The following is a 20,241-nucleotide window of genomic DNA, read 5'->3' on the forward strand; positions in this document are numbered from 1 at the left end:
TCACAATGAAATACTTAGCTTCAAATATTAAAGCATTAAGGAAACTAGTGTCAGTCACAGAACAAGTTAAAAAAAAAATCCCACATACTGTTTTAAGAAGCAAACTATTCATTATAGTGCTGAATGACTGACTGTCAACTTTGCGTCAACTATCCAAAATAAGTTGGTTCCAACCATTTCCATGCAGCAAACTCAACTTCGAGAACTGGTTGAAATCACCTGATTCTTATGCATCGGAAAAGTGGTGAAATTAAGGTCACATTGCCTAGACTGAGTTAAAGCCTAAAATATAGATAACTTTAAGAATATTGATGATTGACTTATTTGATGCTAAACATTAAGCACATAACTATCACGGACAATATTCTTTACAAGCTTAAAAAGTGCATGAGTGGAGTTGAGTGTTTTCCATGTGAAGGAACAACATTTGGCAATCATATTAGGATGCATCTTAAAATCTGAATACTGATTCAAAATTCATTATATCATGCTATCATAGTGATTTTAGTTTCTGTTAAACTCCTCAAAACAAAATTAACAAAGCTCATAATGTTAGCAGACATAGGATTTTGGAAAGCAAAATTAGTGTTTTACAATTCTTCATATCTCCTTTGCCACTGCAAACTGATGTGCAAAAAACAGTTAGTGCAACTCTTTGAATGGTAGGATACTAATTATTAATATTATAGTGCAAATGATTTCCTCCCTCCAGTGCAAGGCACTTTCATCAAATAATTTGAAGGCACATATCCCCTTTGTCCATTCACTTCAACAAGGTACCATTCACTGCTCCCTTTCTTATCATGAGCTTCCAGGATTGTTACAGCTTGTCCAGGTTGTAGGCTGGCTTCATGAGGTCCTCTTGCTGTAAACTGATATGCTGCAATAACCTGAATACAGATCAACAATGACACATAAGTAAGACAGTATCTTAGGTAATTGCTTCAACATTTCAGTAATCATGGAATTGATCTTCAGCATTGTTCAATAGTATTGAACGGTGACACAGTGGTTAGCACTGCTGCCTCACCGCACCCAGAGACCTGGGTTCAATTCCCGCCTCAGGCAACTGTCTGTGTGGAGTTTGCACATTCTCCCCGTGTCTGCATGGGTTTCCTCTGGGTTGCTCTGGTTTCCTCCCACAGGCCAAAAATGTGCAGGTTAGGTGAATTGGCCATGCTAAATTGCCCGTAGTATTAGGTGAAGGGGTAAATGTAGGGGAATGGGTCTGGGTGGGTTGCTGTTCGGAGGGTCGGTGTGGACTTGTTGGGCCAAAGGGCCTGTTTCCACACTGTAAGTAATCTAATCTATTGTCAGTTAAATATAATGAGGAAGTACATTCATTCCAATTTAATTCAGTTAGAGGTCTTTGTAGTAAATAAAATAAATTATGTTTGGGAGAAGTTTCACCTGTTGTGTCTCTGATCAAAATTATAAGCCTACATCAAAAAATGCAGTGAGAAAACCTTAGTACTGATGGTCTTATCTCAGCATATTAGTCTATTGGAGATTAGTTTTCTACATTTCATAGAGAAGCAACAGTGTTTTATTTAGAACACCCATTTTATTTGGTTTCACTTTCACAGATGGCTGTCTTTCAACTGGAAGTGGACTTTTTTTTGTTATTGTTTCTATGGTTGTTCCGTAGCAAAAAAGAGAGTAGTTATTTTAGAATGAGATTAAGGTATTGCCAGTTCCTCCATGAAACTGAAATGGCTGCCACATTTCTTATATTATAACATTGACTTTTCCCAATGACTTTCCTTTTTAGTTATTTCTGGAATGTGAGCATCAGTGGTGAGGCCAGCATTTATTGCATGACCCTAACTGCCTTTGAGATATTGCAAAGGACCTTCACTGTAATATAAACTGTCAGTCAAGTTTGCAGTGAGAACAGTAGAAAATAACCACCTGAATTATTGAACATATTACTGTAATTTCTTCACTATAATTTCACTAATTCCATATCAATATCTTAGAACAAGCAATAATTTAAAATCAATTATGACAATTGCAAAATACATTTGCAGATAACCATAAGTTCCTGACTTATTTAGGAATGTGTTATATTTTAGATGTTAAGATAGTGCATTTTTGGATATGTTTTATAGTGAGTTTCATTGCCACAAAACACTTTTGACTAGCTACTATTGCATTCTAGAAGAAAAAAAGAGAAAAGAAGACTTTCATTTAATAGCAATTTTCACGACCACTGGATGTTTCAAAGTGTTTCACAGCAAATGAAATATTATAGAAATGTTGTCACTGTTGTAAAGTAAGAAATGCTGCAGCAGCTAAGTTACTTACAGACATCTTCCTCAAACAGCCATGTGGTACTGAAGATAACCTGTTTTTGCAATATTGATTGAGAAATAAATATTGGCCAGATACAGGGGGTTAACTCCTTTCTTTTTCTTCAAAATAATTTATATGCATGGACAAACATATGGATGTATTTAAATCTTTACATGGGATATTTTAATTTCACTCAAGGAAGTAGACAGGACCTCAGTTTAATGCCTCATTCAAAGCAGCAACTCTGACAGTTCAGTATTCCTCAGGTACTGCACCGGAGCGTCAGCCTTGATTTTGTGTTCAAGTCCTGCAGTGGGGCTTTAACTTGTGATTCAGAGTGAGAATGCTATCAACAGTGCCTGAGCTGAGAAATGGTCAAAAAGAGCCTAATTTCTGCTCTCTTTTGGTATGTTAAGAAAGATGTAAATCAGCTGAAACTGAGTAATACTATAATGTAAAAAATATGAACATGTTAATTGAATGCCCTTACTTGATACTGCATTGGTTGTGGAAGTCGGCAGAGAGGACTTTCAGGTGAAGGAGAAGATTTTCTTCTGTTAATTGCTCCATCCACAGTGTGATCAAGAGAGGGACCCTGTGATAGTGGAAAGTTACTTAGTTGTTTTCCAGGCTGAAGTGGACTCAGTTTTCCAGCAGGAACAAATCCTCGATGGCCTTGATAGAGAAAAAAAAATGACATAATTGAATGGAAGCATTTTTTTTATATTTATTGTTTTAAGTGCAGGTTTAATTGTTACAACTGAAAATATTTAAAATTGCTCATGCTTACAGATCAGCTATGACATTTACTGTTTATTAGAATAATAGTTACCAAACATAAAATAAATGTGATCAAAAAGCCCTTTGAGAAGAAATTAGGATATTTTGCTTTGGGGAGTATAATAGAAACCAACATTACTATGATGGCATGATATAGAGTCATAGAGATGTACAGCATGGAAACAGACCCTTCGGTCCAACCCATCCATGCCGATCAGATATCCCAACCCAATCGAGTTCCACCTGCCAACACCCGGCCCATATCCCTCCAAACCCTTCCTAATCATAAACTCATTCAAATGCCTCTTAAATGTTGCAATTGTACTAGCCTCCACCACTTCCTCTGGCAGCTCATTCCATACACGTACCACCCTCTGTGTGAAAAAGTTGCCCCTTAGGTCTCTTTTATATCTTTCCTCTCTCACCCTAAACCTATGCTCTCTAGTTCTGGACTCCCCGAACCTAGGGAAAAGACTTTGCCTATTTAACCTATTCTTGCCCCACATAATATTGCAAACCTCGAAAAGGTCACCCCTCAGCCTCCAACGCTCCAGGGAAAACAGCCCCAGCCTTTTCAGCTTCTCCCTCTAGGTCAAATCCTCCAACACTGGCAACATCCTTGTAAATCTTTTCTGAACCCTTTCAAGTTTCACAACATCTTTCCGATAGGAAGGAGACCAGAATTGCATGCAATATTCCAACAATGGCCTAACTAATGTCCTGCACAGCCGCAACATGACCTCCCAACTCCTGTACTCAATACTCTGACCGATAAAGGAAAGCAGACCAAATGTCTTTTTCACTATCCTATCTACTTGCAACTCCACTTTCAAGGAGCTATGAACCTGCACTTCAAGGTCTCTTTTTTTTAGCAACACTCTCTAGGACCTTACCATTAAGTATGTAATGTCCTGCTAAGATTTGCTTTCCGAAAATGCAGCACCTCGCACTTATCTGAATTAAACTCCACTTGCCACTTCTCAGCCCATTGGCCCATCTGGTCAAGATCTTGTTGTAATCTGAGGTAACCCTCTTCACTGTCCACTACACCTCCAATTTTGGTGTCATCTGCAAACTTACTAAGTGTACCTCTTATGCTCACATCCAAATCATTTATGTGAATGACAAAAAGTAGAGGGCCCAGCACCGATCCTTGTGGCACTCCACTAGTCACAGGCCTATTGTCTGAAAAACAACCCTCCACCACCACCCTCTGTCTTCTACCTTTGAGCCAGTTCTGTACCCAAATGGCTAGTTCTCCCTGTATTCCATGAGATCTAACCTTGCTACTCAGTCTCCCATGGGGAACCTTGTCGAATGCCTTACTGAAGTCCATATAGATCACATCTACCTCATCAATCTTCTTTGTTACTTCTTCAAAAAACTCAATAAAGTTTATGAGAAATGATTTCCCACACACAAAGCCATGTTGACTATCCCGAATCAGTCCTTGCCTTTCCAAATACTTGTACATCTTATCCTTCAGGATTCCCTCCAACAACTTGCCCAGCACCGAGGTCAGGCTCACTGGTCTATAGTTCCCTGTCTTGTCCTTACCACCCTTCTTAAACAGTGGCACCACATTTGCCAACCTCCAATCTTCTGGCACCTCACCTATGATGATCGATGATACAAATATCTCAGCAAGAGGCCCAGCAATCACTTCTCTAGCTTCCCACAGAGTTCTAGGGTACACCTGATCAGGTCCTGGGGATTAAATTAGATTAGTTACAGTGTGGAAACAGGCCCTTCAGCCTAACAAGTCCACACCGACCCACCAAAGCGCAATCCACCCAGACCCATTCTCCTACATTTACTCCTAACACTAACGGCAATTTAGCTTGGCCAATTCAACTAACCTGCACATTTTTGGACTGTGGGAGGAAACCAGAACACCCGGAGGAAACCCACCCAGATACAGGGAGAATGTGCAAACTCCACACAGTCAGTTGCCTGAGGTGGGAACTGAACCCGGGTCTCTGGTGCTGTGAGGCAGCAGTGCTAACCACTGTGGCACCCATATGCCACTGTGCCGCCCACCTTTATCCACCTTTGCCCATTTCAAGACATCCAGCACTTCCCCCTCTGTAATATGGACATTTTGCAAGATGTCACCATCTATTTCCCTACAGTCTATATCTTCCATATCCTTTTCCACAGTAAATACTGATGCAAAAAGCTCATTTAGTATCTCCCCCATTTTCTGTGGCTCCACACAAAGGCTGCCTTGCTGATCTTTGAGGGACCCTATTCTCTCCCTAGTTACCCTTTAGTCCTAAATATATTTGTAAAAACTCTTTGGATTCTCCTGAATTCTATTTGCCAATGCTATCTCACGTCCCCTTTTTGCCCTCCTGATTTCCCTCTTTTGAACCAGTTTTCAGATTTTAAGACGCATCCCAATTTGTCCATGGCTAAATAAGGAAGTTGAGGATAATATTAAATTGAAAGAAACCCTGCACAAATCTGCAAACTGGTGGGGTCAGAGGATTGGACTGCCTTTGAGGACCCAGCAAAGAATGACAAAAAAAATGACAAGGTGGCAGAAAGTAGATAATGTGAGAAAGCTTGCGAGTAATTTCGTGTGAGTGAAAGCTTCTGCAAGTACTTGAACAGGAAAAGAGTAACTAAAGCTGGAGTTGATTCTCTGGGATGAGTTTGGGAAACTGACAAGAGAAAACAAATGAATGACGTGAGTCACATTAAGTTAGTTTGCAGGAATAACAAGTGATTTGGAAGGCAATGGGATGTTGTCTGTTCTAAAGGAATGAAAACTAAGAGTAGGGCCATATTACTGAAGCTGCACAAACCAATTGTTGGGGGCACATGTAGAATACAATATACAGCTTTGGGTTTTTAATCCAAAAGAAAAACATGCTTTAGAAGTAGTTCTGACAAGGTTTACTCCACTCATTCGTCAGATGGAAAGACTATTTTAGGAAGAATATGTTGTGGGGAAAAAACACCAGTCTCGGAGTCAGAATCGGGATTCAACGACAGAGTTTATTGTTTGGGGAAACCAGAGCTCTGGGGAGTGAGAGACGTCTGGCAGTACGGCTGTCAGCTGCGAGCCTTCTCTCACCCTTGGAGCACATCACGATATTTTACACATTTCATGGTATAATCGTTCATGTATCGAGTCTTTGTTTGCGCAGCATGGTTTGTTTACAGAAAACATGACGGAGTCGTAGTCGGTTTCAGCAGCTACGTGGAAGTCCATTGCTGCAGTAATTAGGCATGCTCATTCTCCCTGAGAAGGAAGATCATTTTCCATTACTGGAAATCTAAGGTATTAACACTTTCATACAGGTAATTAACATTTCTATTGAAGGTGGCGGCTGGACCCAGACACTTCCATGGGCAGTAGATGGTACTGATGTGTATTCTCTCCCTCACCCACCTTAAATTAATCATCTATGTTCTGTTTACTGTGCTGATATCCTGTTGGCCTCAGGCAGTATCTGTGTATGCTTTGCTGTATTTTTCCATGTAATGGCACAGTGGCCATCTTGTGTGCTAAGTGACCAACTTATGACACAACGGCCATCTTGTGTCTGTGAGCCCCATGTCAACTCCCAATTCAAACAGATCGGGTTGATAGCTACCGGAGTGAGAAGTGATCTTAACGAACAGATCAGGTCTATAGCTACTGGAGTTTAGAGCGAGATGTGATTTTATTGAAGCAGACAAGAACTTGAGAGATATGAACAGGGTGGACACCAGGAAAGAAAACTAAGGGACATAACTTAAGAGTAAGAGGTCACACTTTTAAGACAGAGGTGAGAATATGTTTTCCTCTCTTAGGGCCATTGTAGTGTAGAATTCTCTTTTGCAGATTTATTCAAGGCTAAGTTACATGGATCTTTGATAGACAAGATAGTCAAGGGTCATGGACTGCGGGCAAGAAAGTAGAGATGAAACCACAACCAGATTTAATTGAATGCTGGAACAGACTCAAAGGCCAAATGGACTACTCCTGCTACTATGTCTGCTAAAATGAGTTTATTGTAAACTACGTAATAGTGATCTTCTTCCAAGGAACAGCAACTGGTTTAAGCCTGTCCTGGAACAATAATGGAACTACTCACATTGCTCAGAACATTGGGTTTGATTTTCCAAGGAATGGCAGTCACAGTCAGACTGCCACTGCGTTATTACTTTTTCCATGAAGAATCAAGTTTGCATTTCTGGCAGGAGATTCCTTCAGAAATAGAGGGCCTAATCTATCAGGTCTCATGTGGGGTAAGGCCGTCAAGAGAAGTCAAATCACGCCCCTTTTTCATGATTGTAATTGGCATATTCTGTGATTCAAATGTCTATCAGCGCAGACAATGACTCTCGTAGCTCCTGTTAAAGGCTAAGTATGTAAGATAAGTATAGGGTTAGGATGCTTGAGTGGGTAGATGGGCACAATGCCAGTTAAGAAGGGTGCTAAGTGGGTTGGGTATCAGATGTCTACTGCAGTGGGGTCTCTGAAGACTGTCAAAACACGACTCCCATTATTGAAACAACTGTCTAGTCAATGGCATGCATGAAATGTTAAACTGAGTTTATATCCTGCCCTTAGAGGCTACCACTTAAAATTGAATTTTACTTGTTTCTTTGCTTTCTTTTATTCTTTTCAGTCACCCATTGGGCATTTCACTTTAGGTCCTTTTACTTAGATTATTCATTCAATTTTATTTGAAAAGCAGGTCTCAGATGGCACTGAAGATGGGTATTCTATGATTTGGAGCATGATGTCATTTCATGGTTAACCTAGTCTGGTCTAAATACCAAATCCTGCCATTGATTATATACTGAGTATACTTGAAAACTATTCTGATTGGCAAATGCTTGAAACCCATCTGTAAGAAAAGGCAGCAGAATATGTCTGACTTTATATAAGCAGTTTTTTTTATAAGATCTCTAAATTTTTGCCAAGATGCAGAAAAAATAGCAATTATATCCTTTCTCAATCAACTGTGAACCTTTTAGTAATCACTTTCAGTCCAAACGCTACTGTCAAGACAGAACCCTTTTCCCAATCCTGCAGGTTTCACTGTCAATTTGGTCTGTTAGTTTAAGTTTTTAAATTTGCTACAGTTTTTATTAATTTTAATTGATGAAAAGCTACTCAGTTATGATATTTGATTATATAAGATGAAAAGATCACATTCTCGCCCACTTTTCCATCCTCTTCCTGTAGTGAAATGCTAACAGCTCCCACACATGTTCACTTAATTACAGACAATTAGGAGAGAGAACTGTGTTTATTTTCTAAAAACAGTTAAATTCAAAAATTGACTTAGTCATGCTTCTAACTTAGGATTATAAGGCTTGAATATAAAATGAGGAACATGACTTTATACTCTCGGAGGACAAAATTAGAAAAATGTACAAAGACTTGTTGTAATTCTCAAAAGAAGTATTTAGCTAAATATACATGTAGCCAGATCATAAGGTGACACATCCCCTTCCAAACAACCCAAGATATTTTTAAAGCACTGAATGCAACCTTTAACTTGTGACTGTCTAACCTTTGTATGTAGCAAGCTACATTGTAAGGTAGCAGAGTTTTGGAACTATCGGTGAGGGCAAAAAGAGAAAAGATGGGAAACAGTGAAAACAAAGTGACAGAATGCTTGAGTGTTGACAGTGAGCAAAGAAATTACTGTCTTCCAATGGCAGGAAAGAGATAAGGACTGGGTGAAACTGTACGTATATAAATACATGGAGTTTATTGAACAAAGTAGGGAAACTGGAAGCAGAAATTGCTCTAGAGGGATATAAGATAACAGCACTGAGAGAAACGAGATTCAAGCCAGAACAGGACCAGTTACGTAGAATCCCAGGGTTACAAGGCTTTTAGTAGAAACTGGGTAGGGAAAAACAGAGGAGGTGTAGCAGTCTTGGTCAAACATAGTATCATAGTACCTGAATAAGATGCAGTTCCTGAATTGGGAATCTATACAGTTGGAGGTGAGAAACAAGAAGACAGCAGTGACCTTGGTATTCACTATAAATCTCCAAATAGTGGGGAGGAAGTAGATGAGAGTATTTGTAAGTAGATTATGGAAATCATCAGGACAGGTAGGGTTGTGATAACTGGTGATTTCAATTACCCTAAGATAGACTGGATAAAAGGCAGACTGTGGGGCCTGCAAAGGGAGAAATTCCTGTAATGTGTGCAGGAGAACTCTCTGGAATAGTACAGTTGCAGTCCTGCCGGGGAGGGAGCTGTGCTGGGTCTGGTCCTAGGAAATGAGACAGACTAAGTGGAGAATGTCAGAGTTAGGGGAGCACTTGAGAAACTGCAATTTATAATATAATAATATTTAATATTAAGTTGGAAAAGGATAAAAATCAGTCAATGATCAAGATCCCAGACTGAAAAAGAGCAGATTTTAAGGGTTTAAAAACTGAACTGCAGTGGGTTGACTAGAAACACATTTTGGTGCATAAAACAGTGGATGAGAAATGGGAGATTTTCAAAAGAGAGATGAAGTAGTTTGTAAGCTCGGTACATACCCATGAGAAATAAATATGGGTTGTCCAAAGTTAGAGTACTCTGGATGACTAGGGACAATGATAAGAAAATAAAGAAGAAAAATGAGGTAAATTATGCATACCAGAATAATTGTGATAGAAATCAGAAAAACTTTTTTCAATTGCAGGAGACAAGCAAAGGCTGGAGTCAGGAAGGTTAAGAGAAAGTATGAAGAAAGGATGGCAACCTGTGCTAAACCAAAAGTAAAATGTTTTTTAAACATATTAGTTATAGAAGATTATTGAATGATAGAATGAGGGCCAGAAGGAACAAGCAAGCTATACTCCTTACTGAAGCAAAGGGTATGGCAGAGGTACTAAATGAGTATTTTGCTACTGTCTTTCCCAAAGCAGAAAATGGTGACAATGGCCCTTTTGAAAATGTGAGTGTTGAGCAACTGAGCAGAATAGTGATAGATAAAGAAAAAAGGGTGGCAGCACTCCAGGTAGAGAGGTCACCAGGCCCAAAAGAGCACTAAAAGAGCAGCAAATTAAAGACCTGTTGACAGAAATTTTCAGGGCCTCTCTGAGTACAGGATTATTACCAGGAAACTGGAGGATTGCTAATTTGCTGCCATTGTTTAAGGAAGGGGCAAAGAATAATGCAGGAAACTACAGACCTCTCAGCTTGACATCAATAGTGGGAACATTGATGGATGCCCATAATACAGGATAAACATATACACTTGGAGAAAAAAAAAAACATGTTAATACTAAATAGTCAAGATGGCTTTGTCAAGGGCAGGTTATGTCTGACAAATTTAATTGAGTTGTTTGATGAGTGACACAGGGCAGTAGATAGTACTGTGGATGTTGTTGATTTGGTTTCTCAGAAGCATTTGTGACAGTGCCACATGGCAGGTTAGTCTGTAAAGTAGAAATGTTTGGGATTGATGGGTCCTTGGCAACATGGATTAGAAGTTGACTACAAGATAGGAAACCGAGTGTGGGTAGAGACGAGCATTTCTCAGATTGGAGATGAGTTGAAAGTGATGCTCCCCCAGGGTCATTGTTGGGACCCTTGCTTTTTGTGATTTATATCATCAATTTGGAGATGGGTGTTGAGGGCAAATGTCTAAATTTGCAAATGATACAAAGCTAAGGAGAATAGTGAATTATGAGGATGATGCTGACCACCTTCAGAGGGACTTTGACAAATTGGGTAAATGGGCAGATCCTTGAAAGTCACTTTCAATACAGAAAAACGTGAGGTAATGCATTTTCATAGAAGAAACATGGATAGACAATACAGGATCAATGGTACAATTTTGAAGGGAATACAGGAACAGAGGGGCCTCAGGCTCACTTGCATACTTCTCTGAAGGTGGCCAGGCAAGTTGAAACAGTTGTTAAAGAAGATTATAGGATCCTTGGATTCATAAATAGAAGCATAGAGCATAAAAGCAAGGAAGTGGTGCTTCACCTACATATATCATTGGTCAGACCACATTTGAAGTATTGTGTTTAATTCTGGGCAACATATTTAAGGAAGGATGTTAAAGTCATGGAGAGAGTGCAAAGGAGATGTATGAGAATGATATCAGGAATGAGGGATTTTAGATACAATGAAAGATAAACAAAATTGAGCTTATTCTCCTTAGAACAAAGAGGTGACCTTATTGAGATGTTCAAAATTATGAACAATTTTGACAGGGTAGAGAAGGATATTCTGCTTCCACTAGTTGGTAAGTCAGTAACTAGTGGTCATAGTTTTAAGATTGCCAGCAAGAGAGCTTGGAGTGAGATGAAGAGAAATGTCTACTCAGAATTGTTAGGATTGGAATGCACTGACTGGGAGAGTGGTGGACTTGGATTCAAAAGGAGATTTCAAAGAGAGTTGGATATATATTTGATGAATTTAGAGGGCTATGGGGTTAGCCGGATAGTTTTTTTGGGGAGCTGATAGAGACCATGATGGGTCAAATGGCCTCCTTCTGTATGTAAAATTCTCTGATACTTGATATGTATTATCTGCTAGTATTTTAGCACTATGTTATAGAAGCTTGTATGGAACTACTGAGATATTCCCATAGCTAGCATTGGTTTTAGTTGAATACTAGTAAAGATTTCCTATCAGTTAAATAATCTTCTTAACTGAATGTAAAAATTGTTGAGCTTTTGACATGAAAAGTTATATTCTCTTAAAAGTCATATTGACGTGACATTTCATTATTAAAGTAGAATTACATTAAAGTAAAATTATTGTAAAGAACATTTATGTTAGTAATGGCTACACATACAAATCCTGATAAGTATTTTATGACACCTCTTATGGGGACTTCAGTATGTTTTAAAACCTGCCCTTTATTTTGTAAAGCTTTGATTTGATTGGACATCCACCTCTGTGGTCAATGTTAGAATGCATTTCAGACTGAAACTTTGCTGGTGCTGAGGGTCCTCTGGTAAATTATTTATTGCATTTTCAAGCCAATTCCTAATGGTCTTGGACAAACTTGTGTAGCATTGGAAGATTTCTTGAGATTGGGATTGAGGCAGACCATTTCGTTAGAGAAATGTAGATGACAGAAATGGAAAATGCTTCATTTCTCCAACAGTTGTATCCTTCACCCTGATGTGTACAACAGATTTACCTGAACAAGTTCAGATATGCAGTAGATCTATGTATGTTTCTATAGCTCAAGGTTACAGAGAGAGCTGAGGCTTTAGCTATTGTTAGAATGAATCAAAATGTAGACGGCAAAGTAAAGAAAAATCACCCAATTTCAGTGGAAAAATTTAAGTAACCAAAAAACAAAGTTTCTTTAACAATCTACTCTGAACTTTTTTAAAATTTACTATTTGAAACTTTCTTCATTCCAAATAAGATGGTTTTACTTTTTCTATTAAAGAAAATCAAATGGCCTGTGTTCTATATAAAATAAAATCCTCACACTCCGATGGGATGCATCACAAAAGTATAGCCAGCAATGGATATTGATTCCTTACAATGTACTCTTGCAAATTATTTTTGGTGCTAAAGTAAATTATTAAAGAATAGGTGATCCATCAGATCAGAATGTTCTAAACAACCATCACAGTGCAATCAATGTTTTATGCCACTTTGTAAGTATACAGAACCTATTTTGCAATGTTTCAGGATATTTGGTGCAAACTATTTTACCATGTTAAAAAAAAACTGATTCAGCTGTACTTCCATTGAGTGTTCGGCCTGATATCTCAGATTTTTCATGGGACAGTATCATCAGTTACCGTTGATTGCAACCTCTACGTGACCTGAGCTATGGTGGGATTAGTGACAGAATTTGACAAGAAGTTTGGAAAGACCAATCTCAGTCTACTTTTTTATGCTTTTCATAAGCAATGTGGTAAATGTCTTGCTGGGCAGTAGCAAGTTGCCAAGTAAGGACATTATTGCTTGTTAAGTACCTTGTTAACAGCCCAATGTGCATCATTAATGTTCAGCTTCCTGTCTTCGCAAAATGCCAAACAAGCTAGACTTTAAACAAAAACTCAACAGAGAAATTATCCTGGCAAATTCAGCTTTCCACCTGCTCCAAAGAACCTCTATGTTGCATAGAACCAAACAGGATCTCAGGACATGATTCAGGGGTACCAATTGCACACAGCCCTCATCCATAAATATTGGCATTTGTCAATGACTTAGAACCATCATGCATCTCTCCAATATACTTTCAGGCTGCTTGCAAAGCACAGACTTACATTGCAAGGTGTACCAACAACTAGCATTGAAAAGCTGTAGCAAGGACACATTGCACCCATAGATAGAGATCCAGCTAATGGATTAGACCATGTTGCATCTTAAAACTGCTCACTTGCTTAGTGCTTGCACACTTATTCCAAGTTACATATTCATCTGCCTTGTTCTGCTATGTAAGTGACAGGAGATAGAGGGTGATGATCAAAGGGTGGTTTTGTTACTGGAAGTCTGTGTCAAACGCTGTACCGCAGCGTTTGGTGCTGGGTTACTTGTTAATTGTAGAGTACATTAATGTTCTAGACAGGAAGGTAGGAGATTTGATCAGTAAGATGGCACCAATTTTTCAGAAAATTTCAGAAAACATTTGTAGCATAAATAACAAAGAGGAAAACCTTACACTATAGGGCAATATAGATGAACTGATCAAACAGGCTGAACAGTGGCAAATGGAACTTAATCCTGAAAACTGTGATGTGACACATGTAGCGATAACGAACAAGGCAAGGGAGTGCACATTGAATGATAGGACCCGAGCAACTACAGAGGATCAGAGAGACCTTGGTGTTCATGCCCTTGGATTCTTGAAGGACAAGTTGATAAGATGGTTAAGATATATAGAGAACAAAGAAAATTACAGCACAGGAACAGGCCCTTCCGCCCTCTAAGCCTGCACCAATCCAGATCCTCTATCAAAAGATGTCACCTATTTTCCAAGGATCTGAATCCTTCTGCTCCCTGCCCATTCATGTATCTGTCTAGATACATCTTAAATGATGCTATCGTGCCTGCCCTACCTTCTCTGCTGGCAACTTGTTTCAGGTACCCACCACTCTCTGCATAAAGAACTTTCCACACATAATTCCCTTAAACTTTTCTCCTCTCACTTTGAACTCGTGACCCCTAATAATTGAGGCCCCTATGCTGGGAAAAAGCATTTTGCTATCCACCCTGTCTATACCTCTCATGATTTTGTAGATTTCAATCAGGTCCCTCTCAACCTCCTTTTATCTAATGAAAATAATTCTAATCTTCTCAACCTCTCTTCATAGCCAGTGCCCTCCATACGAGGCAACATCCTGGTGAACCCCCTGTGTAAGCCTCTCCAAAGTATCCATATCCTTTTGGTAATGTGGTAAACAGAATTGTGTGCAGTATTCCAGATGATACAACGATAACATGACCTGTCAATCTTGTACTCAATACTTTGTCCAATGAAGGAAAGCACACCATATATCTTCTTGACCACTCTATCGACCTATGTTGCCACCTTCAGGGTATAATGGATCTGCATACCCAGATCTCTCTGGACATCTATTTTCCCAGAACATATCCATTTATCATGCAGTTTGCACTAGAATTGGATCTTCCAACATGTATCATCTCCCATTTGCCCAGATTGAATTCCACCTGCCATTTCTCCACCAACTTTCCAATCTATCTATATTTTGCTGCATTCTCTGACAGTCCCCATCACTATCTGCTACTCCACCAGTCTTAGTGTCATCTACAATCTTGCTAATCAGACCACCTCTACCTTCCTCCAGATAATTTATGCATATCACAAAAAAGTGGTCCCAATGAACCACCTGATGAAGGAGCAGCTCTCCAAAAGCTAGTGCTTCCAAATAAACCTGTTAGATTATAACCTGGTGTTCTGTGATTTTTAACAGTGGTTCTAACACTGATCTCTGTGGAACACCATTGGTCACAGTTCTCCATTTTGAGAAACTCCCTTTACTACTACTCTCTGTCTCCTGTTGCCCAGCCAGTTCTCTGTCCATCTAGCTAGTACACCCTGGACCCCATGTGACTTCACTTCCTTCATCAGCCTTCCATGGGGAACCTTATCAAATGCTTACTGAAGTCCATGTATATGGCATCTACATCCCTTCCCTCATCAATCAACTTTGTCACTTCCTCAAAGAATTCTATTAAGTTGGTAAAACATAACATTCCCTGCACAAAACGATGCTGCTGATCACTGATAAGCCCATTTCTTTCCCAAATGTAAATAGATCTGATCCCTCAGTATCTTCTCCAGCAATTTCCCTACCACTGATGACAGGATCACCAGTCTATAATTACCTGGATTATTCTTGCCACTCTTCTTAAACAAGGGGACAACATTAGCAATCCTTGAGTTCTCCAGAACCTCACTCGTGTTCAAGGGTGCTGCAAAGATATCTGTTAAGGCCCCAGCTACTGCCTCTCTTGCTTCCCTCAGTAACCTGGGATAGATCCCATCCGAACCTGGGGACTTGTCCATCTTAATGCCTTTTAGAATACTCAATACTTTCTCCCTCCTTATGGCGACTTGACCTCGAGTAATCACTAACCTCAACATCCGTCATGTCCCTCTCCTTCGACACCAAGTACTCATTAAAAAGCTCACCCATTTTCTCTGAGTCTACAAATAGCTTTGCTCCTTTGTCCTTGAGTGGGCTAATCCTTTCTCTAGTTCCCTTCTTGCTCCTTATATATGAATAAAAGTCTTTGGGGTTGTCTTTAACCCTTTGCTAAAGATATTTCATGACCCTTTTTAGCGCTCTTAATTCCTCATTTTATATTAGTCTGACTTTCCTGGTATTCTTCCAAAGCTTTATCTGTTTTCAGTTGCCTCGACCTTATGTATGCTTCCATTTTCCTCTTAGCTAGTCTCACAATTTCACCTGTCATCTATGGTTCCCTACTCTTGCCATTTCACCGGGACATGTCTGTCCTGCACTCTAATCATTCTCTCTTTAAAAGCCCCCCTCATATCAAATATGGATTTACCCTCAAATAGCTGCCCTCAATCTACATTCCCCAGCTCCTGCTGAATCTTATTATAGTTGGCCTTCCTCAAATTTAACACTCTTCCTTTAGAACCACTCTCATCTTTGTCCATGAGTATTCTAAAACTTGTGAAATTGTGATCACTACTCCCATAGTAATCTCCTACTGAAACTTCAACCACCTGGCCGGTCTCATTCCTCAACACCAGGTCCAGTTTGGTCCCTTCCTGCGTTGGACTATTTACATACTGCTCTCGAAAGCCCTCCTGGATGCTCCTTACAAATTCTGCTCTTTTAACCTCTAACACTAAGTGAATCCCAATCAATGTTGGGAAAATTAAGGTCTCGCATCACCACCACACTGTTGCTCCAATATCTTTCCATAATCTGTCCACATATTTGTACCTATACCTCCTGCTCACTGTTGGGAGGCCTTGAGTACAGCCCCAACATTGTTACTGCACCCTTCCTATTTCTGAACTCTGCCTGTATTAACTCACTGCTCGAGTCTTCCATAGTGCCCTTCTTCAGCACAGCTGTGATATCCTTTCTGACCAGTAATGCAACGTCTCCACCCATTTTACCTCCTCTCTATCCTGCCTAAAGCATAGATATCTTGGGATATTTAGTTGCCAATCATGCCCTTCCTTCAACCAAGCAATAACATCATACTCCCAGGTACTAATCCAAGTCGTACATTCATCTGCCTTACTTACTACACTTCTCACATTAAAACAAATGGACCTCAGACCACCTGTCCCTTTGCGTTCATCAGTTCCCTGTCTACTCTTCCCCTCAGTCATGCTCACTTAATTATCTAGTTCCATACAGACTTTAGTTACTAAGTTTTTACTGTCCACTAACCTCCTCATTTGGTTCCCATCCCCCTGCCACTCGTCTTCATTAGTCAAGGCATTGAATACACAAGCAAGGAGGTTATGATGGAACTGTATAAAATTTTAGTTAGGCCACAACTGGAATATTGTGTCCAATTCTGGTCACCACATTATATGAACGTTGTGATTGCACTAGTGAGGGTACAGACGGACTCACCAGGATGTTGCTTGGTTTGGAACAATTCAGCTATGGCTTGGGCTGTTTTCATTTAAGTGCCTGAATAAAAAATGTTTGGAGGCGAAAAGGGCCAAGCACAGGTAGATAAGACTAGTTTCATTTAGGATTGTGGTTGGCATGGACTGGTTGGACTGAAAGGTCTGTTTCTGTGCTGTATGTCTCTATTAAAGGAGAGAAAGCTGAGCAGGGATCTTATTGAAATGCACAACGTTATAAGGGACATAAGTCAGGTTGATAAGGGGAAATGTTTCCTCTTAGGGGAAAGGGGTGGAATGCGGTAAAGAAATGAACAGAAGGTGGTCATGTTGTGGGGGGTGGGGGAAGGGTAGGGGAGGTGGGCTGTGTATGACCACACTTGGCATGGTCACCCCATATGTCCCCTAGGGGTACGCAGACAAATAACTAGTGCCATTACATATATAATATATTATTGTCACTTGTGCCACTAATACATTTTCCTTGCCCTCTCTCTGAATCTTTGTGAACTTCCTGGTTCTGTCACACAGGTAGAGGGAGGCTGCTCGGCAGTGGAAAAACATGGGTTTGGAAGTTTGACCATGCAACCCCGGAGGGGTAGTGCTGGGCTCTGGATGTTGAGGGTCTTCTTGTCAAATAAAGTTCTCCCTCTTCAGAGTGAACTTCCAACGGTTAGAAGGGGCAGGCAAAGTGGAGGTGGAGAGCCTGGCTACCTCTGGAGTGTTTAGAGAGGTCTGAGGGGTTTGAGTGTGGGTCCTCTTTTGGCTGGGTCTCTGTGGGTCTTCTGAGAAGTGGACTCTCCTCTTTTGCACTGATTTCCTTGACCAGAATTTCCAGGTCCCTGTTAGAGAATAATAGTGCCATCTTTCCGCTTCTTTGACATCTTATGGACACATCTTTGACTAGGCAGGCAGTCTCTGTATGTCGGAGCTTGACCAGGTGGACTGCGGCCTTCTAAAGCTGAAGCAGGTACCAGGACTGGTGGTTTTTCAATGGATATCTGCTGAGTGAGGGTTGTTTCGCCGCTCCCTCACCACCCAACGCCTGGAGGAAGAACGCCTCATTTTCCGCCTCAGAACACTTCAATCCCATGGCATCAATGTGGATTTCACCAGTTTCCTTATTTCCCAGGGCTCTGGCCAGAAACGTCGAATTTCCTATTCCTTGGATGCTGCCTGACCTGCTGTGCTTTAACCAGCAACACATTTTCAGCTTCCCCCACCTCACCCCAGCTCCAACCTTCTAACTCAGCACCGCCTTCATGACCTGTCCTACCTGCCTACCTTACTTTTCACCTATCCATGCCACCCTCCTCTCTGACCTATCATCTTCATCCCCACCCCCATTCACCCATTGTACTCTTTGCTACCTTTCCCCATCCTCCTCTCTGACCTATCACCTCCATCCCCACCCCCATTCACCTATTGTACTTTATGCTACTTTCTCTCCACCCCATCCCCCTTTCATTTATCTCTCCACTCTGTAGGCACCCTGTCTCTATTCCTGATGAAGGGATTTTGCCTGAAACATCAATTGTCCTGCTCCTCGGATGCTGCCTGACCTGCTGTGCTTTTCCAGTACCACTCTAATCTAGACCCCTGTTGTTTTAGAAATGGTAATGTCGAAAATGGGGATGAAATTAGACATGAGGAATACCATAGAGGTGGGCTAAGAAGTTAATAAGGCGAGTTTGTATGTTTCTGCAATGGCAAGGAAACCTGTTCAACCTTGCTGCAATACATGCCCTAAAACACTGGATGCAATTCACAGTTGGCAAAATTTAAATGTTCCTGACACCTGAGTCTACAGAAATCTGACACAACTAGAGGCAGCCAAGCCTGCACATGCACAGAGAAAAGAATGAGGTTGAATTTTGCCTCCTGGATCAGGAGCAAAAGAATGGAACAACTCCTTGCTCCTTAAATTTGAGCATCAACAAAGTGGGCTGGGTGCTTGTATTTGTATTCTTGGGTGGATGAAGTGGAAATTGAGTAAGGCACAGAGGTGAGTTGTGGAAAGTTAGTGCTCCAGCATGACAAATGAAAGAACTAAACAGAAAAAAAACAGCCCTCTCTCCTCATCACCTGCTCTCATACACCCCACACCTCATCCAACTGAATTCATGCCTCCACCATTCCTAAATCAACCCACTCATCTCCCATGGGCCCTTTGGTTGTTCTATGATAAGCTATGCCTTTTTATCAACACTCCATGTCTCTTTATGACCCCAATGTCAACATTTGCCCCTTCACTCAGAGTCCTTATAGGTCCCATGGCACCTCTACTCTCCCTGACCTTCTACAGTTACAGTTCTGAAGAGTCACTGGAATTGAAACATTAATTTTTTTTTAAAAAATACAGCACAGTACAGGCCCTTTGGCCCTCGATGTTGCGCCGACCAAAGTCTACCTAACCTACACTAGCCCAATAACCTCCATATGCTTATCCAATGCCCGCTTAAATGACCATAAAGAGGGAGAGTTCACCACTGCTACTGGCAGGGCATTCCATGAACTCACAACCCGCTGAGTAAAGAATCTACCCCTAACATCTGTCCTATACCTACCACCCCTTAATTTAAAGCTGTGTCCCCTAGTAACAGCTGACTCCATTAACTGAAAAAGGTTCTCAGTGTCCACCCTATCTAAACCCCTAATCATCTTGTACACCTCTATCAAATCTCCCCTAACCCTTCTTTTCTCCAATGAGAACAGCCCCAAGTGCCTCAGCCTTTCCTCATACGATCTTCCTACCATGCCAGGCAACATCCTGGTAAACCTCCTCTGCACTCATTCCAATGCCTCCACATCCTTCCTATAATATGGCGACCAAAACTGCACACAATACTCCAGATGAGGCCGCACCAGAGTCTTATACAACTGCAACATGACCTCAGGACTCTGGAACTCAATTCCTCTACCAATAAAGCCCAGTACACCATATGCCTTCTTCACAGCACTATTTACCTGGGTGAAGAAGAATGGATAGCCTGTAGACCCGCTGAAAACCGCTTCCCTGACCGGGAATCGAACCCGGGCCGCGGCGGTGAGAGCGCCGAATCCTAACCACTAGACCACCATTCTGTTCTCTTTCCACAGATGCCATCAGATCTGATGAGATTCTCCAGCAAGTCTT

The 20,241-nt window shown here is 40.8% G+C and overlaps 1 protein-coding gene across 5 annotated transcripts in view; it reads right to left on the bottom strand.

The window, feature by feature from the left end:
- Positions 1-528: 528 nt before the first annotated feature.
- The window catches only part of arhgef37 (Rho guanine nucleotide exchange factor (GEF) 37), a 169,812-nt gene continuing 150,099 nt past the window's right edge, over positions 529-20,241 (bottom strand). For all 5 annotated transcript variants that reach the window (XM_060836771.1, XM_060836770.1, XM_060836769.1 and 2 more), the window contains 2 exons: positions 2,786-2,970; positions 529-890 (listed from right to left, as the gene is read on the bottom strand). In XM_060836771.1, coding sequence (XP_060692754.1) covers positions 684-890; positions 2,786-2,970 — 392 coding nt within the window. In that variant the 3' untranslated portion in view covers positions 529-683. The remainder of the gene's footprint in view (positions 891-2,785; positions 2,971-20,241) is intronic.

This window comes from Hemiscyllium ocellatum, chromosome 16, assembly GCF_020745735.1.
Source record: "Hemiscyllium ocellatum isolate sHemOce1 chromosome 16, sHemOce1.pat.X.cur, whole genome shotgun sequence".
NCBI lineage: Eukaryota > Metazoa > Chordata > Chondrichthyes > Orectolobiformes > Hemiscylliidae > Hemiscyllium > Hemiscyllium ocellatum.